The 15,357-nt window shown below is 44.1% G+C and overlaps 1 protein-coding gene across 3 annotated transcripts in view; it reads right to left on the reverse strand.

The window, feature by feature from the left end:
- Positions 1–14,555, reverse strand: part of STXBP3 (syntaxin binding protein 3) — a 46,109-nt gene extending 31,554 nt beyond the window's left edge. The window contains exons 1-3 of one of the 3 annotated variants that reach the window (XM_074961218.1): positions 14,477–14,555; positions 3,091–3,140; positions 1,323–1,404 (exon numbers count right to left, since the gene is read on the reverse strand). In XM_074961218.1, the coding sequence (XP_074817319.1) occupies positions 1,323–1,404; positions 3,091–3,140; positions 14,477–14,540 (196 nt within the window). In that variant the 5' untranslated portion in view covers positions 14,541–14,555. Of the gene's footprint in view, positions 1–1,322; positions 1,405–3,090; positions 3,141–13,801; positions 13,821–13,998; positions 14,018–14,476 lie in introns of those variants that run through there. The other 2 variants (XM_074961217.1, XM_074961216.1) reach the window with 2 other exon arrangements.
- Between the last annotated feature and the right edge of the window lie 802 nt (positions 14,556–15,357).

A 15,357-nucleotide genomic window follows, 5' to 3' on the forward strand; every position in this document is an offset into this window, starting at 1 on the left:
ACTGAAAAGACAGACAGACATTCTCAAGAAGTTTGTCTTGTGTCTGACCACATACTGGATTTGATGCTTCCCTGAAAGTACAGGGGAGCATCTAATCACTTATATAGCATGAAAAACACTGAAGAAGACTTCGTCCAAAAGCGAAGTCTCCAAGTGAAGAAAAGTTAACTAACAGCCGACTGTAAAGTTCTTTCAAGCAAGTCTTTCTACACTGGACCTTCAAATTTGATCAAGCATATCAGATTTTAAGGACAGCAGACAGGCAAAGGGCACATCTCTGAACTGACAGCATAAAGTTTCAATAGTAAACAGCCAGTCAGCTATGGCAGACCAGTTTCTGCATTTTGCAAATATTATACGTGCCTACATGCCACTTTGCAACACTAGTGCTGCAAGGTTCTTTCAAGAAAGCAGCATTAAATGCTATTTTTCAGGCTTGCAATTAACAAACCATGGAATAGTAAACAAGTAAGTAAAGAAACAGTCATGACCTTTTTCTCATTTATAATAGTAATATTACCTACAGTGCATATATTTATTAGTAAGGCTGCGAGTCTGTCCGGAGGTCACAGATTCCATGACCGTTGTGACTTCTGCAGCTGCTGGTGCTGGCTCAGGGGCTGCCCAAGCCAGGCAGCCCCTGGGCCAGCAGAAGCAGTTTGGGTGAGTGGGGGGCTAGGGAAGGGGGCTCCCCAGCTCCCACAGCCCTGCAGCTCCTAAGCAGCAAAGGGCGAGCACTGCGCCACACGCTGCTCGCACCCACAGGCCCAACCCCCACAGCTCCCATTGGCTGTGGTTCCCGACCAATGGGAGCTGCAGCAGGCAGCGCTTGTGGCGGAAGCGGGGCGCAAAGCACCCTGACCCCTCTGCCACCTAGGAGCTGCCCCCTGACCCCTCTGCCACCTAGGATGCAGAGCTGGGAAGGGAGCCCCTGCCAGCCCCGCCAACCCTCTCCCCCCCCCCCCCCAGGAACAGCGGGGTTCTGGGCCCTGCACCAGCAACAGCGGACGTCCCAGACCATGCTGCTTGCCCCCCCTACCCCCCCATGCTGCCCAGTCCCTTCCCGCAAACCACCTCCCCCAGCACCTGAGGTGCCCCTGCCCCCCACGCCCTGGAACACCCACAGTCCCCCACCCATGTTTTAGTCACAGGTATTTTTAGTAAAAGTCATGGACATGTGACCAGCAGTGAATTTCTGTTTACGGTCCATGACTTTTACTAAAAATACCTGTGACTAAAACGTAGCCTTATTCATTAACCCAACATTTTCATCTGCCCCAGATTTTAAAAAAAAGCACCTTTAACAACTATTTCACACTTACCAGTAATGCCTTCTGCCAGTAAATCAGTCATTTTGCCACATGACGACAGTAGTTTAGTGGTAAACTCGTCTAAAATAATTATCTAAGTATAAAAACGAATGAAGCAGCATTTAGACAAATAATTCAGAATCAGCTACAGTTACTGTAAGACAAGGTATATTTCATGCTTCTGACTCTTTCATTGATAAGCAGCTGTGGAAGCTTGAAACTGAAATTTATTTTCTTACCAATTTATTTTCCCCAGTCGCTCACTTTATTACTGCAAGGTTGCGATTTTTATTTTAAGGAGTTACAAGTAACATGGATTTTGCAAAGCAACATATATAAATATAAAAAGGGTACAGTAGGCCATTAAACTCCCAATATGTGCCTAAGATACGCTAATCATTTCTCATCATAGGTCTTCCATGACAGTTGAGATCAGCCTGGCTGGTCTTACTCAACATTCCAAACTTCCATCTTGCTTGGGTTGAGAACTTTGTGGCTCAGAGAGCTATCTGCAGAATTTGCTATGTCAGAAAATCTGTTTGAGTCCTGCAGTGGCTGTCTTCATTACATTTGGTTTAGTGTAAAACTTTCCTCTTCAGATCAGTTTATCCTGAATTATTTTAAGCTTCCTCTCCTGATCTGCCTGGGCAAATTTTATTCTACAGATCTTTTTTCATGGCAAGAACAGCTGCATAGCCACAAGGGGAGCATTTTTACTGTCTGTATAATAACCCTGATTTTTTTTGTGATTTAAAAAAATCCCCCAAATTCTAAATAAAAAGTATTAGCTTATGGGACATTGTAGAGGCGGTTTTCAAGTAGACATGACCCAACCCCAAAGGATTTACTGTTTTACCAGTTTTTAAAAGGAAGAATTTGCATTTGGGTCTAACTTCCATATTAAATATAAAAAAACCTGAAAAAGGTTTGTTTTTTTTTAAATTAGATTGTGTTAATAGGCTAAATAAAAATAATTTCTAATTCCCAGTCAATCTCCAATGCCAAGCCTATCAGTTCTACACTTGTCATAGGGAATAAAAGACTAGACTTTTTGCCAACAAAGCTACCACCAGTACAGTCCCACTGATGATAGACATATTAATGTACACAAGGATCTAGACTGCTGCCAGCATTTAAAGCACCATATTATCTAACCCTGCTCAAAACAGATACCCTTTAAGTCTGTTGTGTGTATGTCTACACTGCAATTAAAAACCAGTGTCTGGCCTGTGCCAATTGACTTAGACTCATAGGGCTTAGGCTAAGGAGTTGCTGAATTGTGGTGTAGATGTTCGGGCTCAGGCTGGATACCAGGCTCTAGGACCCTGAAAGGTGGGGAAGGTCTCAGAGCTCGAGCTGCAGTCCAAGCCCAAACTTCTGCACCACAATTAAACAGCCCCTTACCCTGAGCCCAAGTGAGCTGGCACAGGCCAGCTGGGGGTCTTTAACTGCAGCATAAGCATACTATATAAAGCCAACACACCATTGGAAATCAATCAATGGAAAGTTACAGAGACATGAGTGAGGCTGTTGTGTCTTTCAGGAAAATAGAGTAAGACAAGACCTGAATTTCTAAAGTTTAAAAACCAACAGAATCACCTTTCAGGTCTTTTTTTACATCACTAGGAAACCAGAAGACATATCCATTTGTCCATCTACAACAGGTCATTTAATGAAAGTGTTGAAGAAATTTCAAGCAAGCTAAGAAATAGTGTACTTAATGAAACAGAATATGCTTTAAGTAATTCTAAAGTGTAACAAAAAGCAAAATGAAATATACCTTCCATTCTTCTTCCTTCCTACAATCATCAAATACTGATAATTTTAGCTCTGTAAAAAAAACAAAAACCAACAACACTTGTCGATTAAAAGACATACAAGAACAAACACCATAACTACTTATTCAGTTACAGTTACATTTATGGAGATGTCAAAAAGCACAAGATGTAATATTCTGCTAGGTGAGTCTCCAGAAGTATTATTTTTGCAACTAGTCCTTTGCTCTATTTTACAAAAAGCAGTGCAAAACTTGAAGCAGTAGTTTTCACTTAAACTAATTAGTTTCAAAATTTACAGATCCATATAATCTGTCCAAATGGATTACCCTGATCCTGCAAACAGAGCCTAGCTGCAAGGGATATATGGAACAAATATGCTTTGATTGATTAATAACTACTGATTCCTGCTGGCCCTTAAAAATTGGAAAAGCTATCCACCACTGTTTATCCCAAAATAAGATCCACCCAGGAAGACAATAAGAAAATGGTTCACATCATGTGAGACACTTTGTCTAAGGACCCACAGTCAAAGTCCGGAATTCCAATTAAAATTATTAAATAAGAATATTGTTACATCTAGGCAAGACTCTCTCATAATCTGCATATGGATAAAACCTCTCTCTCCTTCCCAACCTACCTAAAAAGAACTCCAAGTTACCATGTAAGGGTGATATGCTGCCTTCTTATGCAAAGAGACCCATTGCACATTATGAGTGGATCAAGAAACGGTTGGGGAAGATGCATGTCAAGCAAATTAGAAATGTTGCTGTAAGACTGAAGGTCAAATTGAACAAAATAACTGTTACACCAAGAAATCCAAGCAAAATGTTCACCCCAACCTATATATTGTTTTCTTTGTAACTCAAATATACTGTAAATAATCTGTCTTTCACCCCATACCAGAACCTGCCCATTTGTTTGCCTTGTGAGTCAGATCTACATCCTTCTATATGTGGAAAATGTCTCTTGTTCTATGGCAAGTCCAATACTCCATATAGTAGTTTACATTGTATGTCCTCCAAATTTAAAAGATTAAGGATTTTGTTGGTTTTCATTGTAAATAACTGTTGCACTCCAGAAGTAATAGGAATTGTCTGACACAAGGAAAAAAATATAAAAAAATATAAACCAGCGTATAACTTAGGATATTAAGAGAAATTGCTTAAAGGAGAAGATCCTAGTTGATAGCAGGAGCGAATAATGAAATACAATCCTTGAAACAAATCGAACTTAAAAAACCTCCGATAAGGAAAGGATTAAAGAAATTAGTTATATACCATCACCATCTATTGGATACTGATGAAAGCAACAAAAACTGAAAGAGCTAAAATCTAAGCACTCACTTGGCTATGTCCAATGGGAATAAGAGGGTGGCCCCTTCCTACAAGTCCTGAAACTAGGTATATAAACTGAAGTCACCACATGCTCATGAGAATTGACTGAACCCAAAAAGCTGAAGAATCCTGAGCGTGACAGACACCTGGACCAACCATGTGGAAAGGACTCTCCCCAATCCCAAAGTTAAGAGGATAAGAAGTATTCAAAGATTACATTACATAATAGAAGGGGAAATACAAATAACTAGGTTATCTTGCCGAGTCTCCACTCTCTAGTGAGACCTCAAGTAACCATATTTTAGATTTTAACTCCTTTATTAATCCAAGCAAATTGGCCTGAAAAAACTGTTTTAAGTAACTGCTTTTAATATTCTAAATTTCTCCTTTTGAGACCGATCCATTCAAACTTTACTAACTACACTCTTCAAAGTGCCTTAAAAACAAGTGCCACCCTGGAAGTGTGATAATTGCGTTAGGCACTAAAGTATTGAGAATGGATTATCATAGAATATCAGGGTTGGAAGGGACCTCAGGAGGTCATCTAGTCCAATCCCCTGCTTAAAGGAGGGCCAATCCCCAATTTTTGCCCGAGATCCCTAAATGGCCCCCTCAAGGATTGAGTTCACAACCCTGGGTTTAGCAGGCCAATGCTCAAACCACTGAGCTATCCCTCCCCCCGAGTAAATGTAATAATAAATCTTAGTAATGTCCATTATTCTTTGACTGCTAAGCCTCAACTCTAGTCTATGAGCATTGCTTGCACAATTTTATAGTATGTGTGTAATACACACAACTGGTTGTATCTACATTTGAGTAGTTAACTGTTGATATATTAAATGTTGTTCTGGTGGAATAATTGCTGGCTGGTTAAGAATAAGCAAGTGTCCTGATTTGAGAAATACTGTTCAAGTTAAAAGTTGATTTTAAAAACCCAGTATTAGAACTAGTAAGCTAACAGTCTCTGGACACAATAAATAAGGGGTTGGCCTACTGGATTCTATTATATACCGGCAAATGTAGTTTGTTAGTCCTTAGCTTCAAAATCTAACTGGCACTCTGGCAAATTCATAAATCCACCCCCTTGCACGTTTACATAGCACAACAGGATCCAGTCTGGTAGTGCCACCACTTTATAAATGCTAAATGAAGTCTGACTAAACTATTCTGTTCTCTATTTCAGTCACATAAATATCCACTATGTTTAAAACCACTAAGAAGTGTGTCAGACCATTTATTCAAAAGAAAACAAAAAGCAAGAAAAAAAATCAGAGCTGTCTGAAAACATGAACCAACATCTCAACCCACATTATCGCAGAAGTACTGCAAAATGCATGGTAAAGTTTCAGGATAGTAGGAGGGCATGCAGCTCAAAGGCCATCCATTTAGTGTTTGTACATATACCATGCCTGCTAGATCCAACAACCCAATGTCTGCCATGATTACGTGGCTGTATAATTTGTCCCCACCCCAACTATTTTTCTTCTTTTCACTAAGACAGAAATCTGTAAGTAGTACAGGAGTAAAGCTCCCCCCTTGCATCCCTTAAGGACGCCAGATGCTGCCTCCTCCTTACCCAGGCCTCCGTCTATTTTCATTGTGTGAATTTTTTAGAATTTCACTGAAATTGAAAAGACTTTGTCACACAACTCAGCTCTGCCATACTGCGTAATTTAGCTCTTACTGTACTGCACAGTTAGATCACTCAATGTCATATTTACAGTTGTTTCAGAGGGGACATAACCTGGCATGTTGTGTTCATGCTATTAATGAACATAACTAAAGAGTTTAGAAAAAACTCAACTTCTCTACATATATAATCCCTAAAGCCCTTTATCATTCCTTGCTATCACCTTCTGGGTTGTTTCCAATTCTAATAATTCAACATCCCTCCCATACTACACAATCCGAAGTTGTGCATAATGCTCCAGGTGTGATCTCTTTAGACTTTTGTACAGAACCACAGTGATCCCTGTGGATTTGCTCTCTTATTAATGTGTCAATATCCATTTCATCCCTGTATTTGTTGCCAGAAACATAACTACTAGTTAAGTTTGTTAGCTATTAGCATAAGAGGAGACCTTCCCTGGTCAGCACCTAGCACACTAACATATTGTTGTATCAGACCAATCATTTTTATAACACTATACTATTACCATACATTCTTCTAGATCTTTCAGAAGATCAGATAGGAATTCCTGAAGTGCAATGAAACCTGAAAGAATTCTATTTTCATTCTTGAGAATGCTCAGCCCAGTGATCTAATTTTAAATTAGATCTTGCATTGTATAAAGACCACATTGTAAAAATAAACTTATTCCTGGAAAATGTTTGCTACTATCATCTCAATTTTCAATGAAATATTTTAGTTTCTTGGCCAAAAACTAGAACAAAATGTTTAAAGTAAATGTTAAATCCACTTGCTAGCTCACATCCTAAATCTCATCTACCTATTATTGGTATTAGTTGGCATTCCCACTCATGACATCTGAGCAATTCTTCCAAATCATCGACAGATCATGTGAACATCACTCCTGTGGCACTCTAGCTGTCACATCCCCTGATCCTGGATCTGTAACTATTCACCAAATTCACTGACTTGGCTTGCCAAGGCAGTTGAGTATTTCACCATGAATTGTTCTAAAAGCCTTCTGGTCTTTCTAGTTATCTATATTAGGCATTTCAAATGCACCTATCATCATAGTATCTAGGCACCAATTATAAATGCAATCATGTCTAGTATTGCACCCTTGTCCACACTGCTTTCCTGAAAGCTTTTCAATTTTTTTTTTAATTAGGTAGCAGCTAATGTGTTTGTCCTAGCTGCTCTCTCTCCTTCTAATCGCCCCATATACACCTCTACCCCGATACAATGTCCTCGGGAGCCAAAACAATCTTACCGCGTTATAGGTGAAACTGCATTATATCGAACTTGCTTTGGCCTCAAGCATTTTCGTTATTAACGCAGCCCCGCCTCCAGAGCGCTGCTTTACCATGTTGTATGTGAACCCGTGTTATATTGGGTTGCGTTATATCAGGGTAGAGGTTTATGTTCAAATAAATGTTTTTAGGACATTTTTCTCTCCTACTACCCAATTCTGTGAAATAATCAAGAGGACCCACACACACACACACCCCTCTGGCAGAATGGTGTCAGTGATAAACAACTTTTTCATTCAAACCAAAAATGCACTTTCAATTTCTTTAAAAAAAAAAAAAAAAGAATTTTAAAAATTAATTTTCAGATTTGGTTCAAGCCAAACTGATTTTTCCTCTTTTTTTTTTTTTTAACCTGCTGTAAGTGAACTAAAAGTCAGTTATCTGCCCAGTTCTACTCCTTATATCTAAAGAAGCATTATTTCTACAATGCCATTTCACATACTTCATTTTTACAAGTTCAATATGCAAAACCATTCAGTGTGAACTCCACTTCCACCTACATCTTTAATCCGATTATGCTCTCTCTTGCTCTGACAATGATGCCACCTTCACACCCGTCCCCACCTTCATATCCTTGGCTCATCCTGAGGTTTTCATCCATACTATCCCTATGCCTAGAACACCCTACTACCAGCATGTCAGATTCCTCCTCACTTTCTTCACTCAGACACCTCCTAAAAATCCATTTTCTTCTAGAAGAACCCCATATCATTGAAAAGACCAATCAATTCCACTTAATGTGAGAGAAAGGAAAGTAGTGAAGGAGAAGCAATCCTAAGGATTAGATTATAAGAAATCCAAATATTAAGCACATAATCCCATCTACATATACAAAATGATGGGAGTCTAAATTAGCTGTTACCACTCAAGAAAGATCTTGGGGTCATTGTGGATAGTTCTTTGAAAACATAGGTGCAGCAGTAGTCAAACACACTAACAATGTTAGGAACCATTAGGAAACGGATAGATAAGATAAATAAATGTGTCATTATATAAAGCCATTGTGCACGCACACCTTGAATACTGCATGCAGTTCTGGTGGTGCCATCTTAAGAAAAAAAAAGAATTGGAAAAGATACATACAGAAAAGGAGACCAAAAACAGTGTGTGTATGGAACAGCCTCCAGATGAGGAGAGATTAAGACGACTAGGACTGTTCAGTTTACAAAAGAGAGGACTAAAGGGAGGTTGGGGGAGGACATAATAGAGGCTAACATCATGAACGTTGTGGAGAAAGTGAATAGGGAAGTGTTCTTCACCCCTTCACATAATAACAAACAGAGACACCCCTTGAGACGCCCCCCACAATGAAATTAATAGGTAGCAGGTTTCAAACAAACATAAGGAAGTACTTTTTCGCACAACACACTGCCAACCTATGGAACTTGTTGCCAGGGGATGCTATGAAGGCCAAAAGTATAACTGGTTAAAAAAAGGAATTACATAAATTCATGGAGGATAGTCCATCAAGAGCTGTTAGCCAAGATGTTCAGGTATGCAATCCCATGCTCTGGTATCTCTAAATCTCAGACTGCCATAAACTAGGACTAGATGACAAGGGATGGGTCACTTGTTAAAGTGCCCTATTCTGTCATTCCCTCTGAAATATCTAGCACCAACCACTGTCGGACAGTATACTGGGCTAGATGGACCACTGGTCTGATCCAGGACAGCCATTCTTGTCTTACATAAATAGAAACAGACAGCAATACCATTAAGTGGCGTACATAACTTAAGTCAAATCTCAAAGTTGTTCTTGCAACCCTCACCCTTCCTTCCGTTGTCCCCATACACAGTTACCCTCACTTGCGGTTTCATGTTTATGACTAAAAACTCCTCAGACCCAGGTCTTATTACATTAAATTAACTTAATTGTAATGTTAATTGCCTCACTGCTGTATAAACAGCAAATAATTTTAAGAACTTAGCTAGATATACATATAATGTATTGAATGCATACATAGCATTTCTTGTTTACCCCCATATCGAGAGCCAAAATGACTCAGGCTATGCCTACATTACAGAGTTTTGTGGACAAAAGTTACGCCACTTTAAACCGCTGTCTCGTGTCAGCAGAGTGCATCCACACTAGCAGCTCTTGCATCAACACAGAGCAGTGCACTGTGGGTATCTATCCCACTATGCAACTGGCTGCAGGGTACTTAGGGAAGGGTTTGCAATGTCTCATGGGGGAGGTACAGCGTCACATGATGCAGGTTTCTCAACCCCATCATTCCATGGGCATCCTCATAGATTGTCTGCTGCTTTTCAACTGAGGTGGGGAGCGGGAGGGGACACTGTGACAGGACACGTGTGTGGGGGGAGAGAAACGGAAACAGAATGTGTCTTGGGGAAGAGCAAATGTGTTGGCATGCGGTCTCTAAGTTCAGACAGCTTCCTGACAAACCTATCCTGAGGCAGGGGGACATCACCACCCTCACAGCAGTCTCTCCCCTTTCCCCTCCCCCACAGCAGAAGCCTGCTCTGCCTGCCTATGGTTCTACGATTCCTTCCGAGTTCTCCCACAGCCTCCTCAGCTGACAGGAGCAGCATCCTCAGCAGCTCTGTGAGCTCTCTACATGGAGGAATGTCAAAACAGCACAGCAGTTGTGACAGATTTATGTTACCAATCTGCCTGAGGCATCAGGTGATCAGGCTGAGGCCACAGGATTTTTAGGGGAGATGAAGAGCACACCAAGTGTCTGAATTTTAAAGCTTTATTGATAAAATAACAAAACAGCGGAGAGCGCTCGGCGTTCCCCACATCACTCAGAGGAAGGAAGAAAGCGTTAGTGCCCCAACCCTAACCCACTTTCATACTCACACCCGCACTACCTAAGGCTGGCCAAGCCTCAGTGTAATGTAAGAAGAAGAGGGGGAGGAGTGGATGGGAGTTCTTGTCCCGTGCACGGGTCGTCCAGGGTCCGCTGTTGATCTCCAACTTGCTTCGGCTCTCAGAAGGGTTTTTAAGTCCTGGGTTCTTTTGGGGGCGTTTTGTCCATCTTTTCCCCGTGCTCTTTGTACCAGTCCAAACTGGGTCTCTGTGGCCTACTCAGCTTTCCCAAAACACACCGGCTCCAGGGACACCAAACTTTGGCAAAGGCCAGCTGGGGGGGACATCTTATTCCTTTTTGCAATCTCTGTAGTCCTGCTCAGCTTAGTTCTCCTTTTTTCACAGCTGGCCAGGGTTGGTTAAGATATGAATACAGCTACAGACTTCTCATCAGGCTCCGTGACCTTGGACTGGGGCCAGCATCTTATCTTCGGACTGAGCTAGCTGAAGTATTGAGTTAACCCATTCTCTGCTCTCTTCCTCCCACCCCCTTTGGCTTCTCACAGCCTGCAAAGGAATCTTCCACTCCACACTCTCACCTTTGACCCTTCCCAAAATGCCTTGCGAAGCTTTCAACAGCATTAGCAATATACAATGCTGATCTGCCTCTCCCAGGGGATCCCCTGAGGGAGGGGGCCATTGGGGTGTGACAGTCCCCACAGCACAACACAGCAGTTCCACCCCCCACCAGCAGTCTGCCTGCCATGGTGTTCCTAGAGCAAGGGAGAACAGGAAGATTGCACTGTAACGATTTGCCAGAGCAGAAGGCATGCTCAGCTGTCTGAATTTCCCAGAGCTTTGAAAGAGGAAGGGCATATGCCTGCAGGGCAGCCCAGTTCAAAACAGTGAGCAGAGCAGTCACAGCAGGTATTGTGGGATACCAGAGGAGGCCAGTTATGTCGACATAACAAATGGCAGCATCTGCACTGATGCTTTGTGGCTTTAACTATGCAGGAAAAAGCTTTATGCCTCTTGTTGAGGTGGTTCTATTTTGCCAGCAAAAGAGCAGGGTTTTGCTGCCAAAAAGTAGCTTAATAGCAGGTCTAGGCAAACTTTTTGGTCTGATGGCCACATCTGGATATGGAAATTGTATGGCGGGTCATGAATACTCACAAAATTGGGGGTTGGGGTGTTGGAGGGGGTGAGAGCTCCGGCTGGGGGTGTTGGCTCTGGGGATGAGGGGTTTGGGGTGCAGGAGGGTGCTCCAGGCTGGGACTGAGGGGTTCGTAGGGTGGGAGGGGGAATCAGGGCTGCAGTAAGAGATTGGGGCATGGGAGGAGGTCAGGGGTGCACGCTCCAAGTGGCGCTTACCTCAGGCAGCTCCCAGAAGTAGTGGCATGTCCCCCCTCCAGCTCCTGCGCGGAGGTGCGGTGTCAGCCAGGCAGCTCTGCGCACTGCCCCATCCACAGGCACCGCCCCTGCAGCTCCCATTGGTCACGGTTCCCGGCCAATGGGAGCTGCAAAGCACCCGCTTGGGGCAGGGGCAGCATGCGCAGCCCACTGGCTGCCCCTATGCCTAGGAGCTGGAGGAAGACATACCGCTACTTCTAGGAGCCACAGCAGGCACGGAGCAGGTCAAGCCCCCTACCCCGCTCCCCGGCTGGAGTGCCAGAGCAGGCCAAGCCCCCAACCCTGCTCCCCAGTGGGAGCTCAAGGGCCAGATTAAAAGGTCTGACAGGCCAGACATGGCCCGTAGTTTGCCCACCCCCGCTTTGTAGTCTGTACAGCTCCCCACTTTTGTCAGCAAAAGGCAACTTTTGCCAACAAAACTGAGTAACGTAGAGAGGGCCTCAGTGAGAAAACTGTACGTTGGGAGAGAGCATATGTTGGAGAATTTACTATAAAGTCCTGCAGATAGTTAACTGTAAAGAAGCTCAGGTTCCCCTTTTCCTTAAAAAAAGGGTGTTGTACTTTTTCCCCAGAGGGGGGAAAAGAGTGTTGCCCCTGGATCATTGTCAGGGCTCCATTTTTTTATACCAACCTGTAACTACTACATGTCTGATAAATATGAAGCTCCCACTACTACACTTCTCTGGAATAGTGGAACTCTTCCTCACTACCCAATTCTAATACTTCCTGCCTGTTACGGGAAGGAAGGGGAGAAACAGTCCTTCTGACAGCTTCAAAGCCTTATTTTTCTGTTTGGGGGTCCTCCAATACCCTGTTCATCTCCCACACAAGACAGATTTTCTGATATTTTACCTTTCCACCAGCACTCTGGCTCCTGAAGGGGACATATCTACTATATACAGCCTCATTTTCTCAGGGTGGGAAAAGTCCTTTGCTTGGACAGCAACAGTACCACCTGCCTCTACTGCTGCTCAGAATGACAGAGGATTTTTGCTATTTTCACTGATACTCAGAGGACTCAGAATAGCAGCAGAAGTGTTCAGTCTCTTGATATTTTAACTATTTTGCTGCTTTGGAAAGTCTACAGGGAGCACTGAAGAAAGATTCAGGAATGCCACACTACATGGGTATATATAGGTACGGTTACTTTCACAACCGTAAAGGCTAGAAACTCAGCTGCCATCTTGCAACACCAAAGGAAAGTTTACATTCGGCAGAAAGGGCTTAATTCCCCTGCATTTTCCAGGAAAACTTTCCAGTCACCAGTGAGGAAAAAACAAGTAACTCTTTCAAGTTCTGGATGACAGATTCAATTTTCAATCTCTACATACTTCTGTGATAGCAACTCTCCCAGTGCTGCCAAATTTGACAATAACCATTGGTAATAAATGCTTTGTCCCCCTCATTTATTCACATTTTCTGAAATGCACATCCATTTGTACGATCATATACAGCAAAATCTTTAGCTGCTAAAAAATTTTTTAATAAATTTTCTGATTGGACTTCTACTTTCCCAAATACATTGTGTTACTAGTATCAAGTTGCCAGAAGACAAATGTTCACTACACCCATATGAAAAGTAGTACAAGGTGTTTTAAACAGCAATTTTCTGACAAAAGTAAGTGTGCTAAGAACACTACACTTCTGCTCACGTATGCAGTTAATAATAAACAGTGCTAACTCTACGTTCCTTGTGGTCATCTAACAACAATTAAAAATAAAATGAAATACTCTGTAATTAACATTTGAGAATAAGCAAAAAATGAGTCTATGGAAGTCCTTGAAGAGCAACATTTACTTGAATACGTTCAGTAAAAATTGACGATTATCCTGAAATATGATGAAAATCCCCTTTCAGGGGCATTGGCTCCATACTATAAAAACTGCTGCATTTGACAGTAGGTGTCCTCTGTCCAGAGCTTGGCAACCTCCTGTTTCCCTCAAAACCCACTGAAGAAGATGACTGTTCAGCTAGAGCGCACAGTGCCAACTAACTTCAACATTTGTCATTATCACATTTTTCGTGCAGTGGGTACTCCACTTGATGAGCCCTGTCAACACCATGACAACTGTTGTCACCACTGATCATAGGGGGGAGATTAGAAATTGCTGTGCTTAGAACAGTGTCAATGCTGCAGTTTTCGTAACAGAACTATTCCCTTATAACGTTCCCATGAAAAATAATGATCAAGACAGAGGTTAAACTAATTAAACTGGTACAAACTGGAGCATAGACAAAAACTTAAGAATAAAGACCTGTTGTCACTGTAATAAGTCAGTGCTACTTCCCAGCAGCTGTAGCACTTCTCTAAGGGCGTAAGTTTATAATGAGACCAACAGGATTTCCCAGGCCAGTGAAGACAGGACCCCATGGAGCAAAAACACATTTTTCAACATCAGTCTATACTGCGCTTCCGCAACACATTTCTAACAGGCCCCGTGCCTTCACTGACCGGGGACCCTTCCCGGCGCTCACGAACAAGCGCGCGGCTCCGCGACAGGCCGTTACACAGCCTCCAAATCACTAGGCAGAGGCAGCAGCTCAGGGCCGGTGCAGCCGGCGGCTGTCTCCCATTCAGTAAGGCACGGTCCATGCCGCCGCAGCAACCAGCCCTTGACCCTGCCGCTCCGCACCCTCTCGGCGGCGCCCAGCAGGCCGCGGGCTCCGGGACCGCAGAGGCGGAACGCAGTGACCCACCGGGCTGGGGGGCACACGGAGGAAGGCCCCTAAAGCAGCGAGGGCAGGACCGCAGCCCGGGCTCCCCTCACTGGGGCAGCCAGGCGCGTCGCAGCCGCAAGGCAGCTGCTGGTGCCCCAGGGCCGGGACTCGCTAACTCGGCGCCGGAGCCGTGTCAGCCCTTCCCTAGGGAGAGGGAGGGAGCAGCGGGGGCCCGCAGGGACGGGAAGGGAACATGGGTGCCCCGGACTTACTCTGCCACACCAGGCTCCTGAGGCCCCGCTCCCCGGACACAGCCCCCACCGCTGCAGGCGCCATCTTGCCCCCAAACTCCACCTCCCCCTGACGTCACTTCTACGCAATCCGCATCCCGTTTACGCTTCATCTATGCCATCCTATCCCCCTCGAAGTCCGCCCCGTGATCCGCCGAAGGCGCGCTTTAGTCTGAGAGCCACGCCCCTCTGGCCCTGCGCAGTGACGTATGCCGAGGGCGGCCGGAGTGCGCCCCGGCGGGCGGGAGAGGAGCGGGGCGCCGGTTGGGGCCGCGGGGTAGAAGGCGGGCCGGAGAAGAGGGGCGGGTGTGAGTGGCTCCCCCGGGCACGGCTCCGAGCAGAGGCTTACTGACGGAAACCTAGCGTTACCAATGGGGACCGTGCCCGGCGTCATAGGAGAGGGACATTACACTCCCCTCCATCACAGAGTACTGGCGGACCAACACCAGAATCATGGTCCACATCCGATCAGCCCTGGGCCTGGGCTGTCCCAGTCTTGCAGACAGACCCACCTGCACCAGCAGCCCCCCAATATCAAGTAGCACTCACTCACCACACTATTGCAGAACCTAAAGGCAATAGAGGAGCAGCTGAGAAGCATGTATCAAACTCCATGAGCCACACGTGGTGCCAGGCCAGATGTCTTCTCTCATCCCCTTTACCTCAAACACAAACCATCCTATTATCCAGTTTTCCTGTTGCCTGAGAACAAAATGCACCTTCCTGAAGCAGCCGACTGAAACTAGTCTTTGGCAAGATGGACAATTATGTAAGTGTGGGAAGTTACTCAAAAGAAATGGCCATAACTACAAAAGGCATCCTCACCTGAAGAAGTCTTCAGTGTAATCAAAAAGGCAGTTCAT

The sequence above is a fragment of the Natator depressus genome, chromosome 8, assembly GCF_965152275.1.
Source record: "Natator depressus isolate rNatDep1 chromosome 8, rNatDep2.hap1, whole genome shotgun sequence".
Classification (NCBI taxonomy): Eukaryota; Metazoa; Chordata; order Testudines; family Cheloniidae; genus Natator; species Natator depressus.